Source organism: Rhizopus delemar, genomic scaffold (genome assembly GCF_000149305.1).
Source record: "Rhizopus delemar RA 99-880 supercont3.15 genomic scaffold, whole genome shotgun sequence".
NCBI classification, from domain to species: Eukaryota; Fungi; Mucoromycota; class Mucoromycetes; order Mucorales; family Rhizopodaceae; genus Rhizopus; species Rhizopus delemar.
Window position 1 is genome coordinate 18,296 of NW_027137841.1, and position 17,507 is coordinate 35,802.

Consider the following 17,507-nt stretch of genomic DNA (forward strand, 5'->3'; position numbering starts at 1 on the left):
CCCCCCTTTTTTTTTCATAAGCACTACATTGTGCACATATATTGAAAACATGCTAGATTTGGATAATTAGAGAAGCTAAAAGAAGAAAATTTTTTCTTAATCATAGTGAACTACGATTGTCCATTTCCAGTAATCAAAGCACCATATCTTTTAAAAACAATGACTTACGTAAAATGGTTGTCATTAAACACTTTCAAACCTTTCATTAATGGTATTTGCAAGCAAATAAGTAAAAAAATTGTCTATTAATGACCTTTAAATTGTAAGTGTTTTATTATAAAGGGAATATACACAAATTGTAACAAAAAAAAAAAATGAAGCAAATGATTCTTTTTTTTTTTTTTTCATGGATGAATGGTAGGAGGTGCGAAATGTGAATTAATAAAATGTGAATGCTTATTTTTACTCGACAGTAACGGACTTGGCAAGGTTTCTAGGGAAATCAACATCAACACCCTTCAAGATAGCAAGGTGGTAAGAAAGCAATTGAAGAGGAATAATGTTGAGCAATCCTTGTAAACAATCAGCAGTCTTAGGAACTTCAATGGTCTTGTAAGAAGAGTTGACCAAGTTTTGATCACCAGTGTTACAAATAATGATGGGAGAACCCTTACGAGCAGTAACTTGTTGAAGGGCAGATTGAACCTTGGGATAAAGACTATCTTGAGTCATCAACAAGATCACAGGCATGTGTTCATCAATCAAAGCCAAGGGACCATGCTTAAGTTCACCAGAGAAGATACCTTCACTGTGAATGTATGAGATTTCCTTAATCTTCAAAGCACCTTCAAGACAAGTAGCGTTTTGATAACCACGACCCAAGATCAACAAACTCTTCTCTTGACACAAGTCATCTACAGCGAGTTGTTGAAGCTTGTTATCGATAGCTAAGACTTCCTTGATGTGACCAGGCAAACGGTAAAGGCCATCGATGATTTCTTCACGTCTCTTTTGTGTAGAGGTACGATCAGCAGAAAGTTGAAGGGCCATCATGACCAAGGCAATGTATTGAGAGGTATAGGCCTTGGTAGAGGCAACACCAATTTCGGGACCGGCATTGATGTGGACACCACAATGAGTCTCACGAGAGATGGAAGAACCAACCGTGTTCGTGATACCAACACAGAGAGCACCACGTTCTAAACAGTAACGCATGGCCAAGATGGTATCAGCAGTTTCACCAGATTGGGAGACAAACACGCAGACATCATCACGGAAGATGGGTGAGGCACGATCCAAGAAATCAGAGGCCAATTCAGCTTGGGTACCAATTTCACAAAGTTCTTCAAAGATGTTACGAGTAGCCAAACAAGAGTGATAAGAAGTACCACAGGCAATGAACATGATACGACGAGCACGACGGATGACGTGAGTAAATCCACGAAGACCACCCAAGGTGACTTCATGATTTTCAAAGTTGACACGACCACGCATGGTGTTTACGACAGATTCGGGTTGTTCGTAAATTTCCTTTTGCATAAAGTGGTCAAAGGATCCCTTCATGATTTCGGCTAATTCAATTTCTAAAGTTTGAATGGAACGAGTGGCGGGTGTATTGTCTTCCTTTGAACGACGAACACGATGAATGTGAAGTTCTATTAAAAAAGTTATTAATAAAACTCTTTTTCTTCCCCGTCTATGATAAACTTACCACCATCAGCGATGTGAGCAATATCATCATCTTCCAAATACAAGACACGCTTGGTGTGTTCAACAATAGCAGAGGCATCAGAGGCCAAAAAGTATTCAATTGGTTGAGGTAAACCATCTTCACTCAAGAAGGCTCTGGATTGAGAACGGTTCAAGGCAGGGCGGGACATATCTTGACCTTCGACAGCGGGGACTGTAAATAAAAATAAATTAATTAATTTTCAAACACATACGCACGCACACACAAAAATAACTTACAGCTAGCATCCTTTGCATTAGAACTGTTACCAAATTCAACATCAACAAAGTCAACCTTGAGCTTCTTGGCAGTCTTGACACCAATCAAGAGTGGGGAACCACGACGGGTAGCAACGACTTCATTGGGAAAGTACTTGCTTTTGAAGATAAAAGCATAAGAACCTTCTAATTCTTTAACAACAGCCTTCACCAAGTCAGTCAAAGTCAAGTCCTTGTTGTGAGAATCATAAACGTATTTAGTCAATTTGGCAACACATTCAGTATCGGTGTCACTTTCAAAGACGTAACCCTTCTTCTCTAAAAGAAGCTTGATTTCCTTGTAGTTGGTAATGATACCATTGTGTACGATAGTGAATTCATTATCAACATCAGAACGTTGAGGATGAGAATTGATTTGAGAAGGTTGACCGTGAGTAGCCCAACGGGTATGAGCCTATAGGTTTGATAGTTAGTTTTTTTTTTCGTTTTATCAGGCACAGATGAATCATTACCATGCCACAATGACTAATGAAAGGTTTTTCAAAGTCAAGAGGTTGCTCATCAACCAATTTTCTCAAGGCAGCAACTTTACCGACTTGTTTAATGATAACAGCATCTTCATTATCACCATCAATAGCGAAACCTAATAATATACATAAGATACACGCACAAACATACATGCACACGCGTTTTTGATATTTACCAGCAGAATCATAACCTCTGTATTCTAAACGAGAAAGACCGTTCAAAAGAGTATCAGTGACTTCACGACGAGAGCGTTCACAAAGAAAATTACAGTAACTGATTATAAGTGTGTTAATGATCCATCTACATTCATAATTGAGCAGTTTTTTACCCAAAGATTCCACACATAGTTTAAGATGAGAAAAAGAGTGTTAAAAAAAGGAGAAGAGTAGTTGATTTCGTTTTTTTTTACTCCTATTTATATTCATACTAACAATAAATTCCGCGGTTTGTTTTCATTTTTCTTTATTTGTGTTCCGCGGATTAAATACACATATTTTTTTTAAGCTATTTTAAACGAACCTAAAAATAACTGACCAATAAGCACACATTTATTTTCTATAAAAAAAAAATAGAATTAAATAAAAAGGAGCAGGAAAGAATATGTAATATAGAATACTAGAAGGCAATTTTTGATTTATTTTTGACTTTTTTGACAAGTTGACAAAAAGCTTAAATACATGTGTTTCTCTACATATTTTTATAAAAAACGTGAATGAGCGGAGATCAGGATGCGTGTGTATGTGTGGACATAACCCGAAAATAGAAAAAAACTAGAATCAAGAATTATTCAATATTTTTCTATTATTCTGCACGTGTATTTTATATGCAATGTATATTTTACATATACAATCACAGTTAAAGTATAAGGATACACAAATAAACTATTACATGAGTATCTTGATGGCTAACAAGGTCAAACCCACTGAAAGAGAGCAGTCACTATGTCTATTGATGATTGGCCTAGCTATTGCTGATTATTTTTTTTTTTGCTTATTTTTTTTTTTTTCCTTTGTGCTTGATAACATTGCATTTTTCTCCAAACCTTTTGATCAATAATGGATTTCTCTCGATTTAACCAAGCTGAACAAGCACAAATTGCTGCTATGATTGAACACAAACAGGTTTAATTTTGAGAAATAAGATACTTATAATGCCAAAAGGCTTATACTATTTAGATGCGTGATTTCATGAAACTTTACAGCAATTTGGTTCAACGTTGTTTTGACGATTGTACAAATGATTTTACTACAAAGTCTTTAAATGGAAAAGAAGAAAGTTGCGTTAACAAATGTGCCGATAAATTCTTGAAGCATTCTGAAAGAGTGGGTGCTCGTTTCGCTGAACTTAGTCAATCTGTAAGCATAATAAAATATGACAAGACTTTATATATTGACTTTTTTCCATAGTTGGCTCCTGGACAATAAAAAAGAAAACGAATAGATTACATAAACCGTTGAAAATATTCTGTATGTGTGTGTTTTTTTAGAAAGGGTATATTTTTTATATAAGAGTCGATTTGTGTGAAAGAGAAATATGGGGGAATCTATTTGTTGATGTGTGAGTGTGTGGTATATATTACGTGGATAGAGGTCTTCGACAGGTTGGGCAAGTAGGTTTAGAAACATGATGTTGAATCCATGAATGTAAACAGTGACTATAGATAATGAGTAAAATAAAATGAGAATACATATTTAGTTATTATTACAGATGAAACAAATGTCCACAAGCCAACTTTTTCGCAGTCTTCATCTTCTCACGGCATATAGCACAATCATCATTTAATTTTGATAATTCTTCAGGTGAAGCATCCACATATCTAATAGAACATTTAAGTTAAAATGAATACAAATATCATATTTACCTTTGTCGAACATAAACCATGGCTTTCCATCTTTCTCTATAAATAATAATTTTGTTGTGTAGATTTTTCAAGACACTTCTGACATTTAAAAACAAGACAATATCAACTAAACCAAAAGATATACCATGCATCCACTAACGATAATTATGATTATGATGACACTATGTTTTAAATAGGCATATATTACTTACCATAAGTTGCAAATATTGTAATAAAGTACAACCAAGTATTAATACATCTGCACTTAATTCAATATAGTAGTTAATCCATCTTTTACTTTCAAATCTATTTTCAACCCATTGATCCAATAGATGTGTGATATATTTAATTAATACTTGTATTGTATCTAATACAACAGGTAGAAACTATTACAAAGTATAAGTCATCTTAATAGAACAAAACAAAACTTACTTCTAGTGTAAGAAAGGCAAGTGAGGTTGGAAATAAATAAAATGAACCAAGATACCAAATGATATTACTGAACAAGATGGTTGATAATAACAATATAATCTTGTAATATTTATGTATTGATACAAATGTGATTGTAGTAAGCTACAGATTATTGTTATTATTAGTTAAATTGCTAAACTCATAATTGCTTACATTATCTAATCGGTCTCGGCTTAATAAACTAAAAATTCGCATGAATCCTAATACACCAATCCACATCGATAGTCTAAGGATATGTCTCCAAACAGGATCCATTACTGCTCCAATAAATATTACTTTAAATAATAAAAAGTTCAGCATTCGATCATACATATGCTACTCATATGATTAGCTTTGTTATATATATATTTTATGTGTGTATTTATGTGCTTTTGTTTATATACCTGACTTTCCATTGGCCACAATTCACCAAATACACATTTTATAATACCTCTTCCAATTAATAGAGAAGCACAAATACTCATATTCACATGGGCCTATATTGTTAATTAGCAATTGACTAAGCACATATTTAAAAAGTGATTACAAGTAAACTAATCTTTCTGGATTCCACATGGCTAAAATAAGCCATAAGATAACTTTTATTACAAGTTATTGTTGAATTAGCTCTTGATACTAGATCGCTTGAATAACAAGTTGTCCAAATATCAGAAGATAAAAATGACCTTGAAGTAATAACAAGTGAAACTATAAAACTCACAGTGGATATCACTGCGTATGTGGAAATATCGTATTTCATATTTTTTAGAGAAAAAAAAAGTTGGAGAAAAAAAAAATTAAAGGTAAATTGACTCTAATAATTCCAAAGGGTTTAATTCACTTGATTTGATTGGATTTAATTGTTGTGGCCTTTTTTGTCTTGTTTTATATTCTCTTCTTGGACTCATTAATAATTTTGCGTATAAAGTTTCAATACCAATGTCATGTTGTGTATTGATTGTATCTAATAACCATAATTAGTATCATGTAATACGATATAACTCATAACCTTACAATCACTCATATCAATGCCTTTTCCTCCCTTGTTATTTAACCTATTCTGATTTCTTCTTTCTGATTCCAGTTTCTTTTGTGCTTCAATACGTTCTTTTGTTTGTTTAGCTAGTCTTAGATCACTTGTACATTTCTATTAGACATATTATTAGTATTCTGTTCATACGAATGATTGTGAATACAACGTACTTGCCAACTTGATGTAAATGTATAAAATATTTTAAAGAATTCATCTGGTTGAATTCCCTTTACATTTTCACCATAAAAGCAAACTACCTTTTGATATGATTCTTCTGTCTTGATCTGTAATGTTTCCACTTGATTTAGTTTATTTTCTGCTTCCTTTTGAAATTGTTTTATTGCTTGTGTAAATGCATCGTCACTCATCAACACATCAAATTGTTTTAGACCATGCTTGATACTATTAAAATCAGCCATGACTTCCGTCTTGTTTACTAGAATAGATTATTATCATTATGAATTGAACGCTTATTTCTATTCAATCAACTCTTACCTTTACTGGCTTCTTCACAGTCCTTTAATTCATTTAGAAACCCAACAAGTTTTGGAAAACTCTTTTCGATTGTTTCAATTATGAAATGTAATAAAGTATTTGAGCTATTATTTGTACTCTTCGTATCCACAAGCTATACATACGTAGTATGAATATCAAGTAAATCGTATTCAACTAGGAAACTTGCCTTATTAATGCTTGTGATCTTTATTCCAAAAGCACCTCCTCGACTCGTATTTCCATTCATAAAGTTACCCAAGACTAAAATCATCTGTAATAACTTTTTGAACTTTTTTGCATTTAATAAATTATCAGATGCTTTCAATACAATATTCAATGCCTATTCATCACTATTAATTATTTTTCTTTATAGTGCTCTTCGTTACCTTCTCAATGGACTCAATCGTATCCCAAAATAAAGTTTTGTATAATAAGCATCCTACCCTTTCCTTAAATTGTTCAATTTGAATCATTTCCCATACTAGCTGATCTGGTTTAGACAATTTTGACTTGTCTCCCGAATAAGCCTTCAAGCTTGCCACTTCCTCCTGCCCTGGTGCAAATTTCAGTAAATTCTCCAAGACATGCTCTGTTTCAATCAAGGGTGACATCTCCATCACATAATTAGCAATTTGATGGATTTCAAATCCTTTAGGTAATCCTGTCAAAAAGATACTCATATTATGTGCTTTTTTAGGGTCCAATAACTCAATCACGTCTGCTACTTTTCTCGTCTTCGTCTTCATGACTGGCTTTTGGACAAAGCTCTTTTCAATCTCTGTAAATACTTCAGCATTCACAAGTTTGGACACAATAGATTGCTGGTTAAACAATTCTTCATCTTCTTTATCGTCTTCGAGGTGTTCCCAGATAGTTTCACCAAGTTGTCTTCGATGAATCTTTTCCCATTCGACGAATTTTAATTTTTGCCTGGATTGGTTAGAAGATGGAGGGGAAGTAGGAGATCCTGCAGATAATGGAGGAGGGGGTGGAGCAGGTGGCCCAGAAGGTGAGCAAGTGGATACGGGAGGAGGAGGTGGAGGAGGGGGTGGTCCTGCTGTTGAAGAAGGTGAAAGTGAGGGTAATGGTGGAGGTGGAGGTGGAGGTGGAGGCGGAGGTGGTGATCCACATAAAGAAGATGGAAGTACAGGTGGCGGTGGTGGAGGTGGAGGTGGAGGTGAAGATGGAGCGGTTATGATTTCTGGACTGGCCAAAGGTGCCGCAGAATGGTCCATGACAGTTGGTGGTACAGCATCCTTTAATGAAAGCTTCAGATCGACAGCAGAATCAGAAATGGGTTGCTTAGTTAAATGATCAGGAGAAGGGGATGGAGTAGGCAGATGGTTGGGTAAATCTTTGGTTGTACCGACTGGCTTTGTATACTTTGAAAGTTGTTTTCTAGGTATTTTATGTTTTGGCTTATCTATTTTCTTGTCAATTTTTGATTTGATCACATCAAAAGGCTCACTCTACGAATAATATAAGAAAAGATAGTTATAAATGATAACTTTTGCTTACTGGTTGTGTGTACTGATTTCTTTGAACTAGGATGTTGACTGTTTCATACAACCGCTGTATTTGACTATCCATAGATTCCAACGTTCTTTTATGATCCAACTCAATATCATCTAGTCTTTGTTGAAGTACCGCATTTGTCTGATTAGCAATTCGTAAACTGCGTTCCAAGGCTTCATTTTTAAGTCTCAATTGACCGACAAGTCCATCTATTAGATTGTCAATATAGAATATATTATGAAATATGCGGTTTACCTGCTTTTAGATCAATTTGAAGTTTAAGAGCAGCCTCTCTCTCCAATGCCTTTGCAGTAATCTCTCTTAGCTCATCCATTTCTTGTAAAGCAGCCTCTAGTTCATCCTCATCTACAAATTTCGCAATCAAATCTTTCACTGTCACTCCATAATTCAAACTGAACTCATTATTTCTATCCATTGTGACCTGCGATATAAAGTGTTCAATGAGCTGATAATATCGATTTCTTGTTTCTGAAGAATCAGATTGAATCAAGAGTAAATTTTGAAGTAACTTTTGTAAATAATCATAGGCTTTTGTTCCATTGATGGACCGTATAATTTTATCAAGTGTCTCTGAGGGATCTGAGGTACCGCCGATTACCATGTGAGCAATTTGATCGCTATCCTCGAGTTCCTTGAATTCTTCTAGTTTCAAATTCATGAGTTCGTTCTTGAATAGTTTGAATTTGGCCAAGACACCATCCAACCCTCCCTGATAGAGTTGGTTGCGTAATATGATTCTTGTTTCTCTATCTTGAACTGTGTCAGGATCCACAATTGCATTGATAAGCAACAGATTTGCCAACTACCCAAAAATAAAAAAAGTGTTTATAATCAGAATGAATGCACCTAGTCATCAACTTACAGCGTGTTCAGTAATGGAGATATCAGCAGTGATTTCCTGTGATGGAGTAAATAATAGATCGTCCTTTTTATCCAATATTGAATAAAGTGACTTGAGCCATGAATCAAATGGACCATAGTCACTTTTGTGTTCCTTGATATTTTCCATGCCTTGCATCACAATAGAATGACCCTTGGGTTGTTCAAAATAGCACATAAAAGTAAGTGCGTCACAGACGAGTCTTTGGGTTGATATTGAAGGTGACAAGATGGACTGAGTGAGTTGAATGATATAATATGGATCACTTATGACTTGTTGTATTCCATACTATGATTATCGATTAGAATATAAAATAAATGCGGTTCGATCAACCTACATAATTACTGAATAATTGTCTTAGACATTTTATGATTTCAAATTCAAGTTGACATTCTTTTTGATTTCTAACAGAATATTAACTTTAGCTTTCATAAAGTATCGTTTACCTTGCGTTGATTCTGTTGATAGCAGATAGTTCTTCACATAAAGTTCTTATACCATTTTTTTCAATAAATTCTTGAGCCCATCTAGATTAGAAGAATTATTAGCACTGGAATATGGAATAAAGCATTGATTAATTATTATTATTATTATTACCTTATAGGCATAGTCCTTAATCGAACAGATAAATCAGACACAAGCTTACAACGTACTTCCCATTTTGATTCACGTTTAGTGATTGCATGAATATAATACAAAGGAGTCAATTCGTTCATGATATCTGTTGTATGGATAGATGTCAATGCATTTTCATGACAGAGTATAAACCACTTTTTATCAAAAGGCAAGCTTCTAACGCTGGCATCTTTTGTATTTAAGTTTAAGCGTGTCTATTGATTGGTTTAGTTGTAGATTTATATACATATTATTATTATTATTTTGCTTACAGCTGCTTGTTCAAACAATCGATCAATTTCTTCATTAGTCGGTTTGTCTTTTAGACTAGTTAATGGTGAGATAGGTGAAGAAAGAGATGCTAAATAAAGTGTGAGCTATCTGCTAATAAAATAAAATTATATTTACATTCTGATGTTAATTTTGTATCAATTTGTTGATGATTCTTATTACTATTATTATTGCTATTGTTATTCTTTTTACTTTTAAAAAAAGACATGATTGTGAGAAAGAAAGAGATTGAAAAGAATCATTTTAATATAAGAGCAAAAGAGAGAAAAAGAGAGTTAAAAAAAAAAGAGAGAAAGAGAGAGAGAGAATAAGACAATTGCCTAATTTGGTGGATTGAAAAACAAAAGAAAGATGAATGTAAAAAAAAAAAGAAAGAAATGCAATAAAGTCTATAGTTTTGTTAATTATTTGTTTTCATCGTTATCTGAAGAAGACCATAGATGATTAGAAGCCCAACGAACTAGATTATTTAGTATTGAACCATTAGTGCTATGATTGCCATCATCCCAATGATAAGGTGTGTCATCTATAACATGTTCAGAGTGTGTATCCCAATCATCATCATCAAATTCATAATCATAGTCTGATTTACTTGGTACACCCTGATCATCGTCATCATCCGTATTCCACTGAACATGATTATTATTTGTTGGTTTATTTTTGGATACTTCAATAATATGCTGAACAAGTGCATCTGATTGAGCACTTTCTGCGTCCCAATTGGTAGATGATTTACGTTTAATGAAATTAGGTGGATAGTCATCATCTGAATCATCCGAATACTCTTGTTCTGATCTTGAACTCGTCTTTAATAAAGTGGGTTCAATTTTTCGAATAGAAGAACGAATCTTTTGTGGTCTAGGACGCATTATAATACCATCTTCTGCTTCTGACTCATATTCTTCTTCTTCTTCTTCTTCTTCTGGTTCATAATCTGTAGTGATATTATCATCTTCTTCATCATATTTATTCTTCTTTTTATTATTTCCTAACGCAACGCATTGTTCTACGTATTGATTAAATCTGAGTTTTGGTTGACGATGATTAGCGATAACGGAAGGAGAAAATGCACCGACTTGTTGATTGACTTTTGAGATAGATAAGCTACTTGATAAATTACTATCATTTTGAACTTCTTCATCATTCTTGTTATTGTTATTATGTATTTGTAATTCAGAAGCTGATCTCTTTAATAAATCAGACATGGTTACTTTCTTTAATGCGGATTTTAATGGTTTTTGTGGTTGTGATTGTTGTATGGGTGAAGGAGATGGTCTAATTTCCTTTTTTAAAAATGGATCTTTTCCTCCCTTGATGACTGTATGTAGTGGACCATAAAGCCATGTTACATCACTATCTTTTAACCTAAATAACAAAATTATTAATAGTACTATAATCATCATTACAAATACCAGTTAAGTGTCTCTGGACTGACAGTTTTTAAATTGTTTCTTTGCTTTCCCCAAGTACGCCATGAGGCATTCTCAAGTCGAATACCATTAATAATATTCAACTTTTGTTTTGTCAACACACGCCATGAAGCTGCGAGATCCATTTCATCAAAATTATAAGATAAATAGTCCACATTCCCTTCTATTGTCACATTAGGTGTTATATCATCATCCATCGCATGTTTCTTTTTAAGCATATTTGTTATCAGCAAAAGAAAGAAGAAGAAAAAAAAAAAGAGAGACAACAAAACACAGATTATTTTTATTTTAATTGCTCAAATTGTTTGGTGCGATTGGATAGCTGAGTTTATTTCATGAACCTACACTAAATGAAAACATTGGATAACTGTAATTAAATAATTTTGTCATGTTCAATAAAGCAATGTTTGTCAGCAAGCAATACATGTCAAAATAATCAAAGACATATGCATCGTATAATACAAATAGCTTAAATAAAAGGTGTTAATTGACTTTGCTATTTTAAATAAATAGATTCCAGTCATCAAAAGACACAATCGACTGCTTTTACATTAAACGCTATCCATACTTGTCAAAATATAAGAATTTTTAAGACTTCCAAAGAAGCTTGATATAGAAGGAATCTATTTATTCCAATGAACAAAGCATATTTTAATGAGTTAAATGATATATCGCATTATTTAATCATTCTTAAAGATAGTATCATAATGAGGGATTTAATAGCCAACAGATGTATATTTTTAATTGCATGCTTATATTATTAGGCATTGGTTCAATCAGACAATCAGTCCTTTCCACTTCAATAAAACCTCAGGTACATTTGATCGCTTACTTGAAGCTTTCCATATTTTTCAGTCTATTACATCTCTTTTAGCATGTCCTTCTTCTACTTTTAAAAAATTTCGATTGGGTTATAATCATTGAGTAAGCCACCTCATTTTCTTAATTTCGTAACCATTCATTCCTTCTTCAACAGTAAATGAATAATAATAACGTTGGCAAAACAAGCATAAAGTGTGTGATGGCGACCTCCCTGTGATATCATTGCTGGCTTTAGTGTACTCTTGCCTATCCTCACAGTCACCAAATACATCTTTTCCGCGTCTTTTTGAAAACGAGTTTAAAAAAAGTGTTGCAAAAAACATGATACTTTATTTAGTAACTCTATTCAACCATCAATTTCCATCGCTTCAGAATGATTGTTATTATTATTATTTTCAGCTAATTTTTTAGAAAGTTCATAATATTGATTTGGATGTTCAATAGGATCTATCTTTTCCTTATTTTCAAGATGTGTAGCTTCAAAATATCTTGTACAAGCCAATTGATAATGTTTACTGCGAACAAGGTCTAATATTTCATCAATGTGAGATCGACTGATCTGATCTTTAAATAGTTTTGCTTCTAAGCTTTTATCTGATCCGTGTCTAAAGGGACATCCGTGATATTCTCCTGTACCTGGTGCTGTACCACTGATGATCTTTGTACAACTACACATACAATTAGTACTAAATAGAATCAATTTATCAAGCAATTACCTGTATGGATTATAATTGACACGCCTACCTTCAAGACCGTAATTATAACGAACATTGTATGCATAGTTCTTTTGAAATTTATCATCCGTAATATCTGAAAATGCCCTTCTCCAAAAGACAAGTGCTTCTTCAACTGATAATCCAATTCCTTTTAAAAAGAGGCCGTACTGTAATCTTCCTTCATGTCGAAGATGTTTATTTGTTCGCAATCCATCATGTAAATGACGCATACATAAGGGTGCATGTCTTTTCACAAGTGTATCAACTTCATTTGCAGTGACTGAACCAGAATAATCCACATCAGCACTGTTATAGCTCTTCCCAACATATTGCTTCTCAACATTCAACAAGATGGGTTTCAATCGATCATCTTCTTCTATTCTTGGTAGTAATTTAGCTGTTGATTCTAATGATTTGTATAGGTAATCTTGATATTCATTCATCACAATATTCACTTGTTCACTCATAGGTACGTAGGCCTTTCCTTGTCTGAGATATACCAGCCGATTGCCTACCAAGTTTGGCACTTTCTCAAAATCAACTTCAAAAAAGGTTTCCATATTTACAAATTGTTCAATCATGGCAAGTGTTGGATTATCTGATTTAGAACGCAATAAGGCTTGACAGCAAATCTCTAGTTCTTCTCTTATATTTTCCTTTTCTTCTTCACTAAGCTATCCTATACATGAGTCTCTCCTGTTTATCCCAAAATGTAATTTACCATTTTCCAATTCAAGTTTAATTTTTGTAAAAATGCCTTTTTCTCTTCCATTGGTTCTTGTTCAAATCTAAACTTGAATAAAGTTGTCTCTTGTCTCACAAACCAATCTCTTAAATCCTCGCTAATAAAACAAATTTAGCTTTTTTTTTTTTTTTTTTTTTTTTTTTTTTTTTTTTACCTTCTACAATAAGCCATTCTTAATACAAAATGACTAATGTGGTCTTCCTTCTTCTTCATAAAGGCTATCTGCTCTTGAAGAATTGCTTTTTAAAGGCAAGTATTCATCAATTGTTTTGTTAAGTTCAGTCTTCAAATCTTTTCCACGTATCAGAGTGTTTTCAATACATCTTAATACTTTGAAATATTCTTTTAATTTACTGTACAGTTTCATTAATCAATAGTTGATTACCTTGAAGTCTGTCAAGTGCAAATTCTTCAAATTCTTCAATGGTGATGTCAGCAGGGGGAGGTTTCAAATAAAAGTTGAGTCGAAAAGGATAATCAGACTGAAGGTTATAATCTCTTCCATTATCCACATAAACGGACTGTCCATTTACTGCTGCTTCTGCTGCTGCTGAGAAACGATTGATGCCTCTTGATTTATTTTTAAACATTTTAAACGCGAAAAAAAAAAAAAAAAAAAAAAAAAAAAAAAAAAAAAAAAAAAAAGGGAAATAATAAAAAAAAAAAGAAGACGCGAAATAGATAACAAGTCACTTTTATTATCTCTGAGCCTGTTTTAATTCTCTTTTCAAAGATTCAAATTCACCTTCCTTTTCTGCTACATCAACTTTCATTTGAATCAAAATGGATTCTGTATCTGTAAGTTGATTTACTAAATATACATTTCGTTCTGCCAACTGACGATTTTCTTCTACTTGTTTTTCATAGGCTGCCTTAAGTTGAGCCAATTGGTGACGAATATGTTCCTTTTCATCTGTTACACGAGCAATTTCCATTTTGCTGTTAATAATTTGGTCTGTGAGTTCCTTGTTTTCGATTCTGAGGGTTGAAAGAGATCCTTCAACGGTACGAATATGTTCAGAGAGCTGTCCATTGATTCTTCGAAGCTGTTCTTCTCCTGAGGTAGATCGCGTATCTCCAAACTGAACTTGTTCCGTATACTGTTGGGCTAAGCGTTCCAAGAATTTCATGGGAAGCTCAATATCATAGACCTGTTTAATAAATCCATCTGTATCTTCCTATGCGTACATAAAATAAGAAATAAGTGTTATACAATACCCTATTGTTATTCTCCTGAATTACCTCAAATATATCAAAGATATGTTCCGTCAAGAATTCAACGAGAGCATTATCAAACTTGAGTGTCAAGATGTGATCTTGATTTCGAACAATTAGAGCAAGAGCAATTTGAACCAATATTTGAGGTCCTTCAATAAATAACAAGTCCATTATACGAAAAGAGAATTCAATAGGACAATGATGAGAAAAAAGACTAATAAACCACTGCGAGGCATACATGGAGGGGGAAACAGCTTCTTGTTCCATATGTCGATGAATGACTGGTAGAGACTGTTGAAAGAGGTTGTCAAATTGATACAAGTGTTGATGTAATGTCTCCATTTTGAGAGTAAAATGGCCGCGTAAGTCATATTTGCCCATCAACTTCACCAAGACAGAAAAGGCATCTACTTCAGGCAGCTACTCAGACAGATGAATAATCACAAACATTTATCTAATTGTGCGTGTACATTACTTTACGTGAATAAGTAAACAACCAATGACAAAAGCCAACCCTTGACAGTATCCCACTTCTTGATCAAATAAACTATAGGCTTTAGCGACGCGGAAAAGGCATTGTCTTCCTACCTCATTCATGAAATAAGGATGATTGGGAAACGTTCTTGTCAAATCACGTTGAATTTGCTTTTCAAAAGGACTTGTTTTTTTCAATAGCTCACTGTATTCGATTAAATCAAGATCTCGAGATTTGCATATAATTTGCCATACATGACCTCGAATACTGGATGGAATGCCTCCCTTTACTAAGTGATTTCTTAATTCATTCAGCTGGTTTTCAATCACATCACCGAAATTGGATATGACAAGTATCCAAAAGTCTATTATCCAACATAAGTATCTTATTAACTAAATCTTGCGTACATCTTACCCCAATCGACTGCTTTTTCTTTCTCTTTACAGGTCGAAAGCAAATCAAGAGCTTCTTGCTTTAGTAAAGTTTGTCTTTCTGAATCATACTTATGGTTGTGGTGAAAGAACTTTTTGATGACAAGTGAAGATCGATTTTGAACCATGGATTGACGACTGATTCTTCTTTGTTCCAGTGTTTGTGACGGGCGAGACATATCCACATTGGATACAACTGAAGTGGGTCTCTTGATTGGCTTGTCTTGACCTATTACTGCTTCTTCTTCTTCTGGGTATAGTGAAGTATCCTTGGCGTTATCCTCAGGCATCTCTGGTACACTCTCAGGTGTATGTTCGTTTGACTCTTGTTCTTCATCAGAAGTATCTTCATCACTTGAACCCTCGTCGTCTGTTTTGACTTGAATCTTGAATCCAAAATGGTCCATAAATTCCTTATTGTGAGGATTGAGTAATGCTTCATCCACAACATCTAAATCATATTGTGCCATTTCAAACTTGTCATTGACCTCTTCTTCTTCCTCATCATCGTCGCTCGAGTCAATATCGTACTCAATATCAGGTTGGTAAAGGGGTAAGTCATAAAGGTCGGTCATAATAAGAATAAGAATAAGAATAAAAAGAAACCTTAAATGGTTTGGAAATGAAATTAAAAATTTAAAACTCAATATGGTACCTTCTATATTATGAATTTGTGTACTTGTTTGTAGATTTGCTCCTATTGTTTTCATGCAAAACTAATTTTATGATTCGAGCGCCTTTCTTCATTGCTTGAAGAAAAGCGATTACAAGATCAAAAGCACTCACTGTAGGTCGGATGCTATTTTGATCTTGACTTTTTTGCTAAGCTCACCAGAAATTTCAAACAAGATTTCTAAGCCTGTCAGCATCACAAAACCAATCCGAACTTTATAAAAGCATTTATATTGTTGAGTTCAACATTATTTTGGTGTGTATGGTTTTTGTTTTTTGCTATTTATCCCTTCTTAAATAGCAATCCCCAATTATCAATAGCTTAGTTAATCACAACGAATTTAATAAACGCTCGTGGCTATCCTTCATATACAAAAAAGATAAGAATATAATTCAGAGTTGCTTTTTTTTCTCTCTTTTTATTAATAGTGTTTAAACAATCATTTAAATGAAACCAATCTATAAAAGTAAAGACAATTAGTATCAACTCAATGCATCAATCACATTTTACTTGCCTTGTTAGCAACATCAAGAGCGTCAACGTCAGCAGTCAAACGAACGAAAGCCTTCTTGTTACCAGAGGTGGTAATCAAAGTGTTGACAGCAGCAACTTCAACGTCATAAAGTCTCTTGACAGCATCCTTGATTTGGTGCTTGTTGGCCTTAACATCGACGAGGAAAGTCAAAGTGTTGTGTTCTTCAATCTTCTTCATGGCAGTTTCGGTGTTGAGAGGTTGGCGAACAATACGGTATTGATCCATACGAGGAGCATGGGCAACAGACTTGCGAGCATACTTGGGGGCACGCTTCAAGACCAAAGTCTTGGGGCGGTGGAAATGAGTGGTAGTACGGACCTTGCGGACAGACTTTCCGTGGACACCCTTAAGAGCGGCCTTCTTGGCGGCTTGAGCCTTAGCCTTGGGAGCTAATTAAAGAACATTAGCCTTTTTTATCTCACATACATGTCTATGCAGAAATAGAGAGAAAATAGTTCCTTGAGAATAAAGCGTATCTTTGCGTTGCTGGTCATGTTGCCTGATGCTTTTGTCTCAAAAAAAAAAAAAAAAAAAAAGCGCTGACAATTCCGCATAATGACTTGATCGTTTTTTAATTGTTTCTATCCAACGATATTGCTATCCATCCATCTCTTTTCTGATATGTTGTAATCTTTATTCTCAAGTAATCCTCTCTTTTTCTGTTTATTTTTTTTCTTACGCTACCTGAGTTTGCAGGCATCTTTGACGTTTAAAGAGGAGAGAGGGAAACTAATGGCTTCTTTCAAAAAGTTTCTTTATCATTCACCCACCAGAAATCTCCTCCGTGCCCCACCTCCACTCTCATCTCCTTCTTCAAAAAATAACAGTTTCCGGACCGAACCAACCGACGTGCACATTTTTAATCACCGAAAAATATTTTTAATATAAAACATGTTGCTGAAAATAT

At 34.0% G+C, this 17,507-nt stretch overlaps 7 protein-coding genes across 7 annotated transcripts; 1 reads left to right on the top strand and 6 right to left on the bottom strand.

The window, feature by feature from the left end:
• Window positions 1–402: 402 nt before the first annotated feature.
• Window positions 403–2,760, bottom strand: RO3G_14807 (glutamine-fructose-6-phosphate transaminase (isomerizing); the record flags this gene model as incomplete). Its single annotated transcript, XM_067669391.1, has 6 exons — window positions 403–1,595; window positions 1,652–1,843; window positions 1,909–2,341; window positions 2,400–2,530; window positions 2,591–2,688; window positions 2,744–2,760. The coding sequence occupies 6 exons, from the start codon at window positions 2,758–2,760 to the stop codon at window positions 403–405; spliced, it is 2,064 nt and encodes a 687-aa protein (XP_067525492.1).
• An 830-nt stretch (window positions 2,761–3,590) lies between these two features.
• RO3G_14808 (mitochondrial import inner membrane translocase subunit TIM9) lies at window positions 3,591–3,839 on the top strand (the record flags this gene model as incomplete). Its single annotated transcript, XM_067669392.1, has 2 exons — window positions 3,591–3,770; window positions 3,822–3,839. The coding sequence occupies 2 exons, from the start codon at window positions 3,591–3,593 to the stop codon at window positions 3,837–3,839; spliced, it is 198 nt and encodes a 65-aa protein (XP_067525493.1).
• Window positions 3,840–4,116: 277 nt separating this feature from the next.
• On the bottom strand, window positions 4,117–5,049 carry RO3G_14809 (uncharacterized protein; the record flags this gene model as incomplete). Its single annotated transcript, XM_067669393.1, has 6 exons — window positions 4,117–4,231; window positions 4,277–4,410; window positions 4,468–4,641; window positions 4,688–4,828; window positions 4,880–5,001; window positions 5,037–5,049. 6 exons carry the CDS (start codon window positions 5,047–5,049, stop codon window positions 4,117–4,119), a joined length of 699 nt encoding a protein of 232 aa, XP_067525494.1.
• Window positions 5,050–5,669: 620 nt separating this feature from the next.
• RO3G_14810 (uncharacterized protein) lies at window positions 5,670–9,763 on the bottom strand (the record flags this gene model as incomplete). Its single annotated transcript, XM_067669394.1, has 13 exons — window positions 5,670–5,852; window positions 5,909–6,174; window positions 6,234–6,255; window positions 6,373–6,573; window positions 6,620–7,702; window positions 7,752–7,957; window positions 8,004–8,571; window positions 8,632–8,937; window positions 8,987–9,053; window positions 9,096–9,176; window positions 9,247–9,479; window positions 9,537–9,625; window positions 9,748–9,763. The coding sequence occupies 13 exons, from the start codon at window positions 9,761–9,763 to the stop codon at window positions 5,670–5,672; spliced, it is 3,321 nt and encodes a 1,106-aa protein (XP_067525495.1).
• A 196-nt stretch (window positions 9,764–9,959) lies between these two features.
• Window positions 9,960–11,203, bottom strand: RO3G_14811 (uncharacterized protein; the record flags this gene model as incomplete). Its single annotated transcript, XM_067669395.1, has 2 exons — window positions 9,960–10,920; window positions 10,962–11,203. The coding sequence occupies 2 exons, from the start codon at window positions 11,201–11,203 to the stop codon at window positions 9,960–9,962; spliced, it is 1,203 nt and encodes a 400-aa protein (XP_067525496.1).
• Window positions 11,204–12,153: 950 nt separating this feature from the next.
• On the bottom strand, window positions 12,154–15,967 carry RO3G_14812 (uncharacterized protein; the record flags this gene model as incomplete). Its single annotated transcript, XM_067669396.1, has 9 exons — window positions 12,154–12,475; window positions 12,524–13,197; window positions 13,245–13,365; window positions 13,423–13,507; window positions 13,654–13,818; window positions 14,014–14,446; window positions 14,511–14,906; window positions 15,075–15,325; window positions 15,376–15,967. The coding sequence occupies 9 exons, from the start codon at window positions 15,965–15,967 to the stop codon at window positions 12,154–12,156; spliced, it is 3,039 nt and encodes a 1,012-aa protein (XP_067525497.1).
• Window positions 15,968–16,508: 541 nt separating this feature from the next.
• On the bottom strand, window positions 16,509–17,300 carry RO3G_14813 (60S ribosomal protein uL23; the record flags this gene model as incomplete). Its single annotated transcript, XM_067669397.1, has 3 exons — window positions 16,509–16,523; window positions 16,580–16,989; window positions 17,285–17,300. The coding sequence occupies 3 exons, from the start codon at window positions 17,298–17,300 to the stop codon at window positions 16,509–16,511; spliced, it is 441 nt and encodes a 146-aa protein (XP_067525498.1).
• Between the last annotated feature and the right edge of the window lie 207 nt (window positions 17,301–17,507).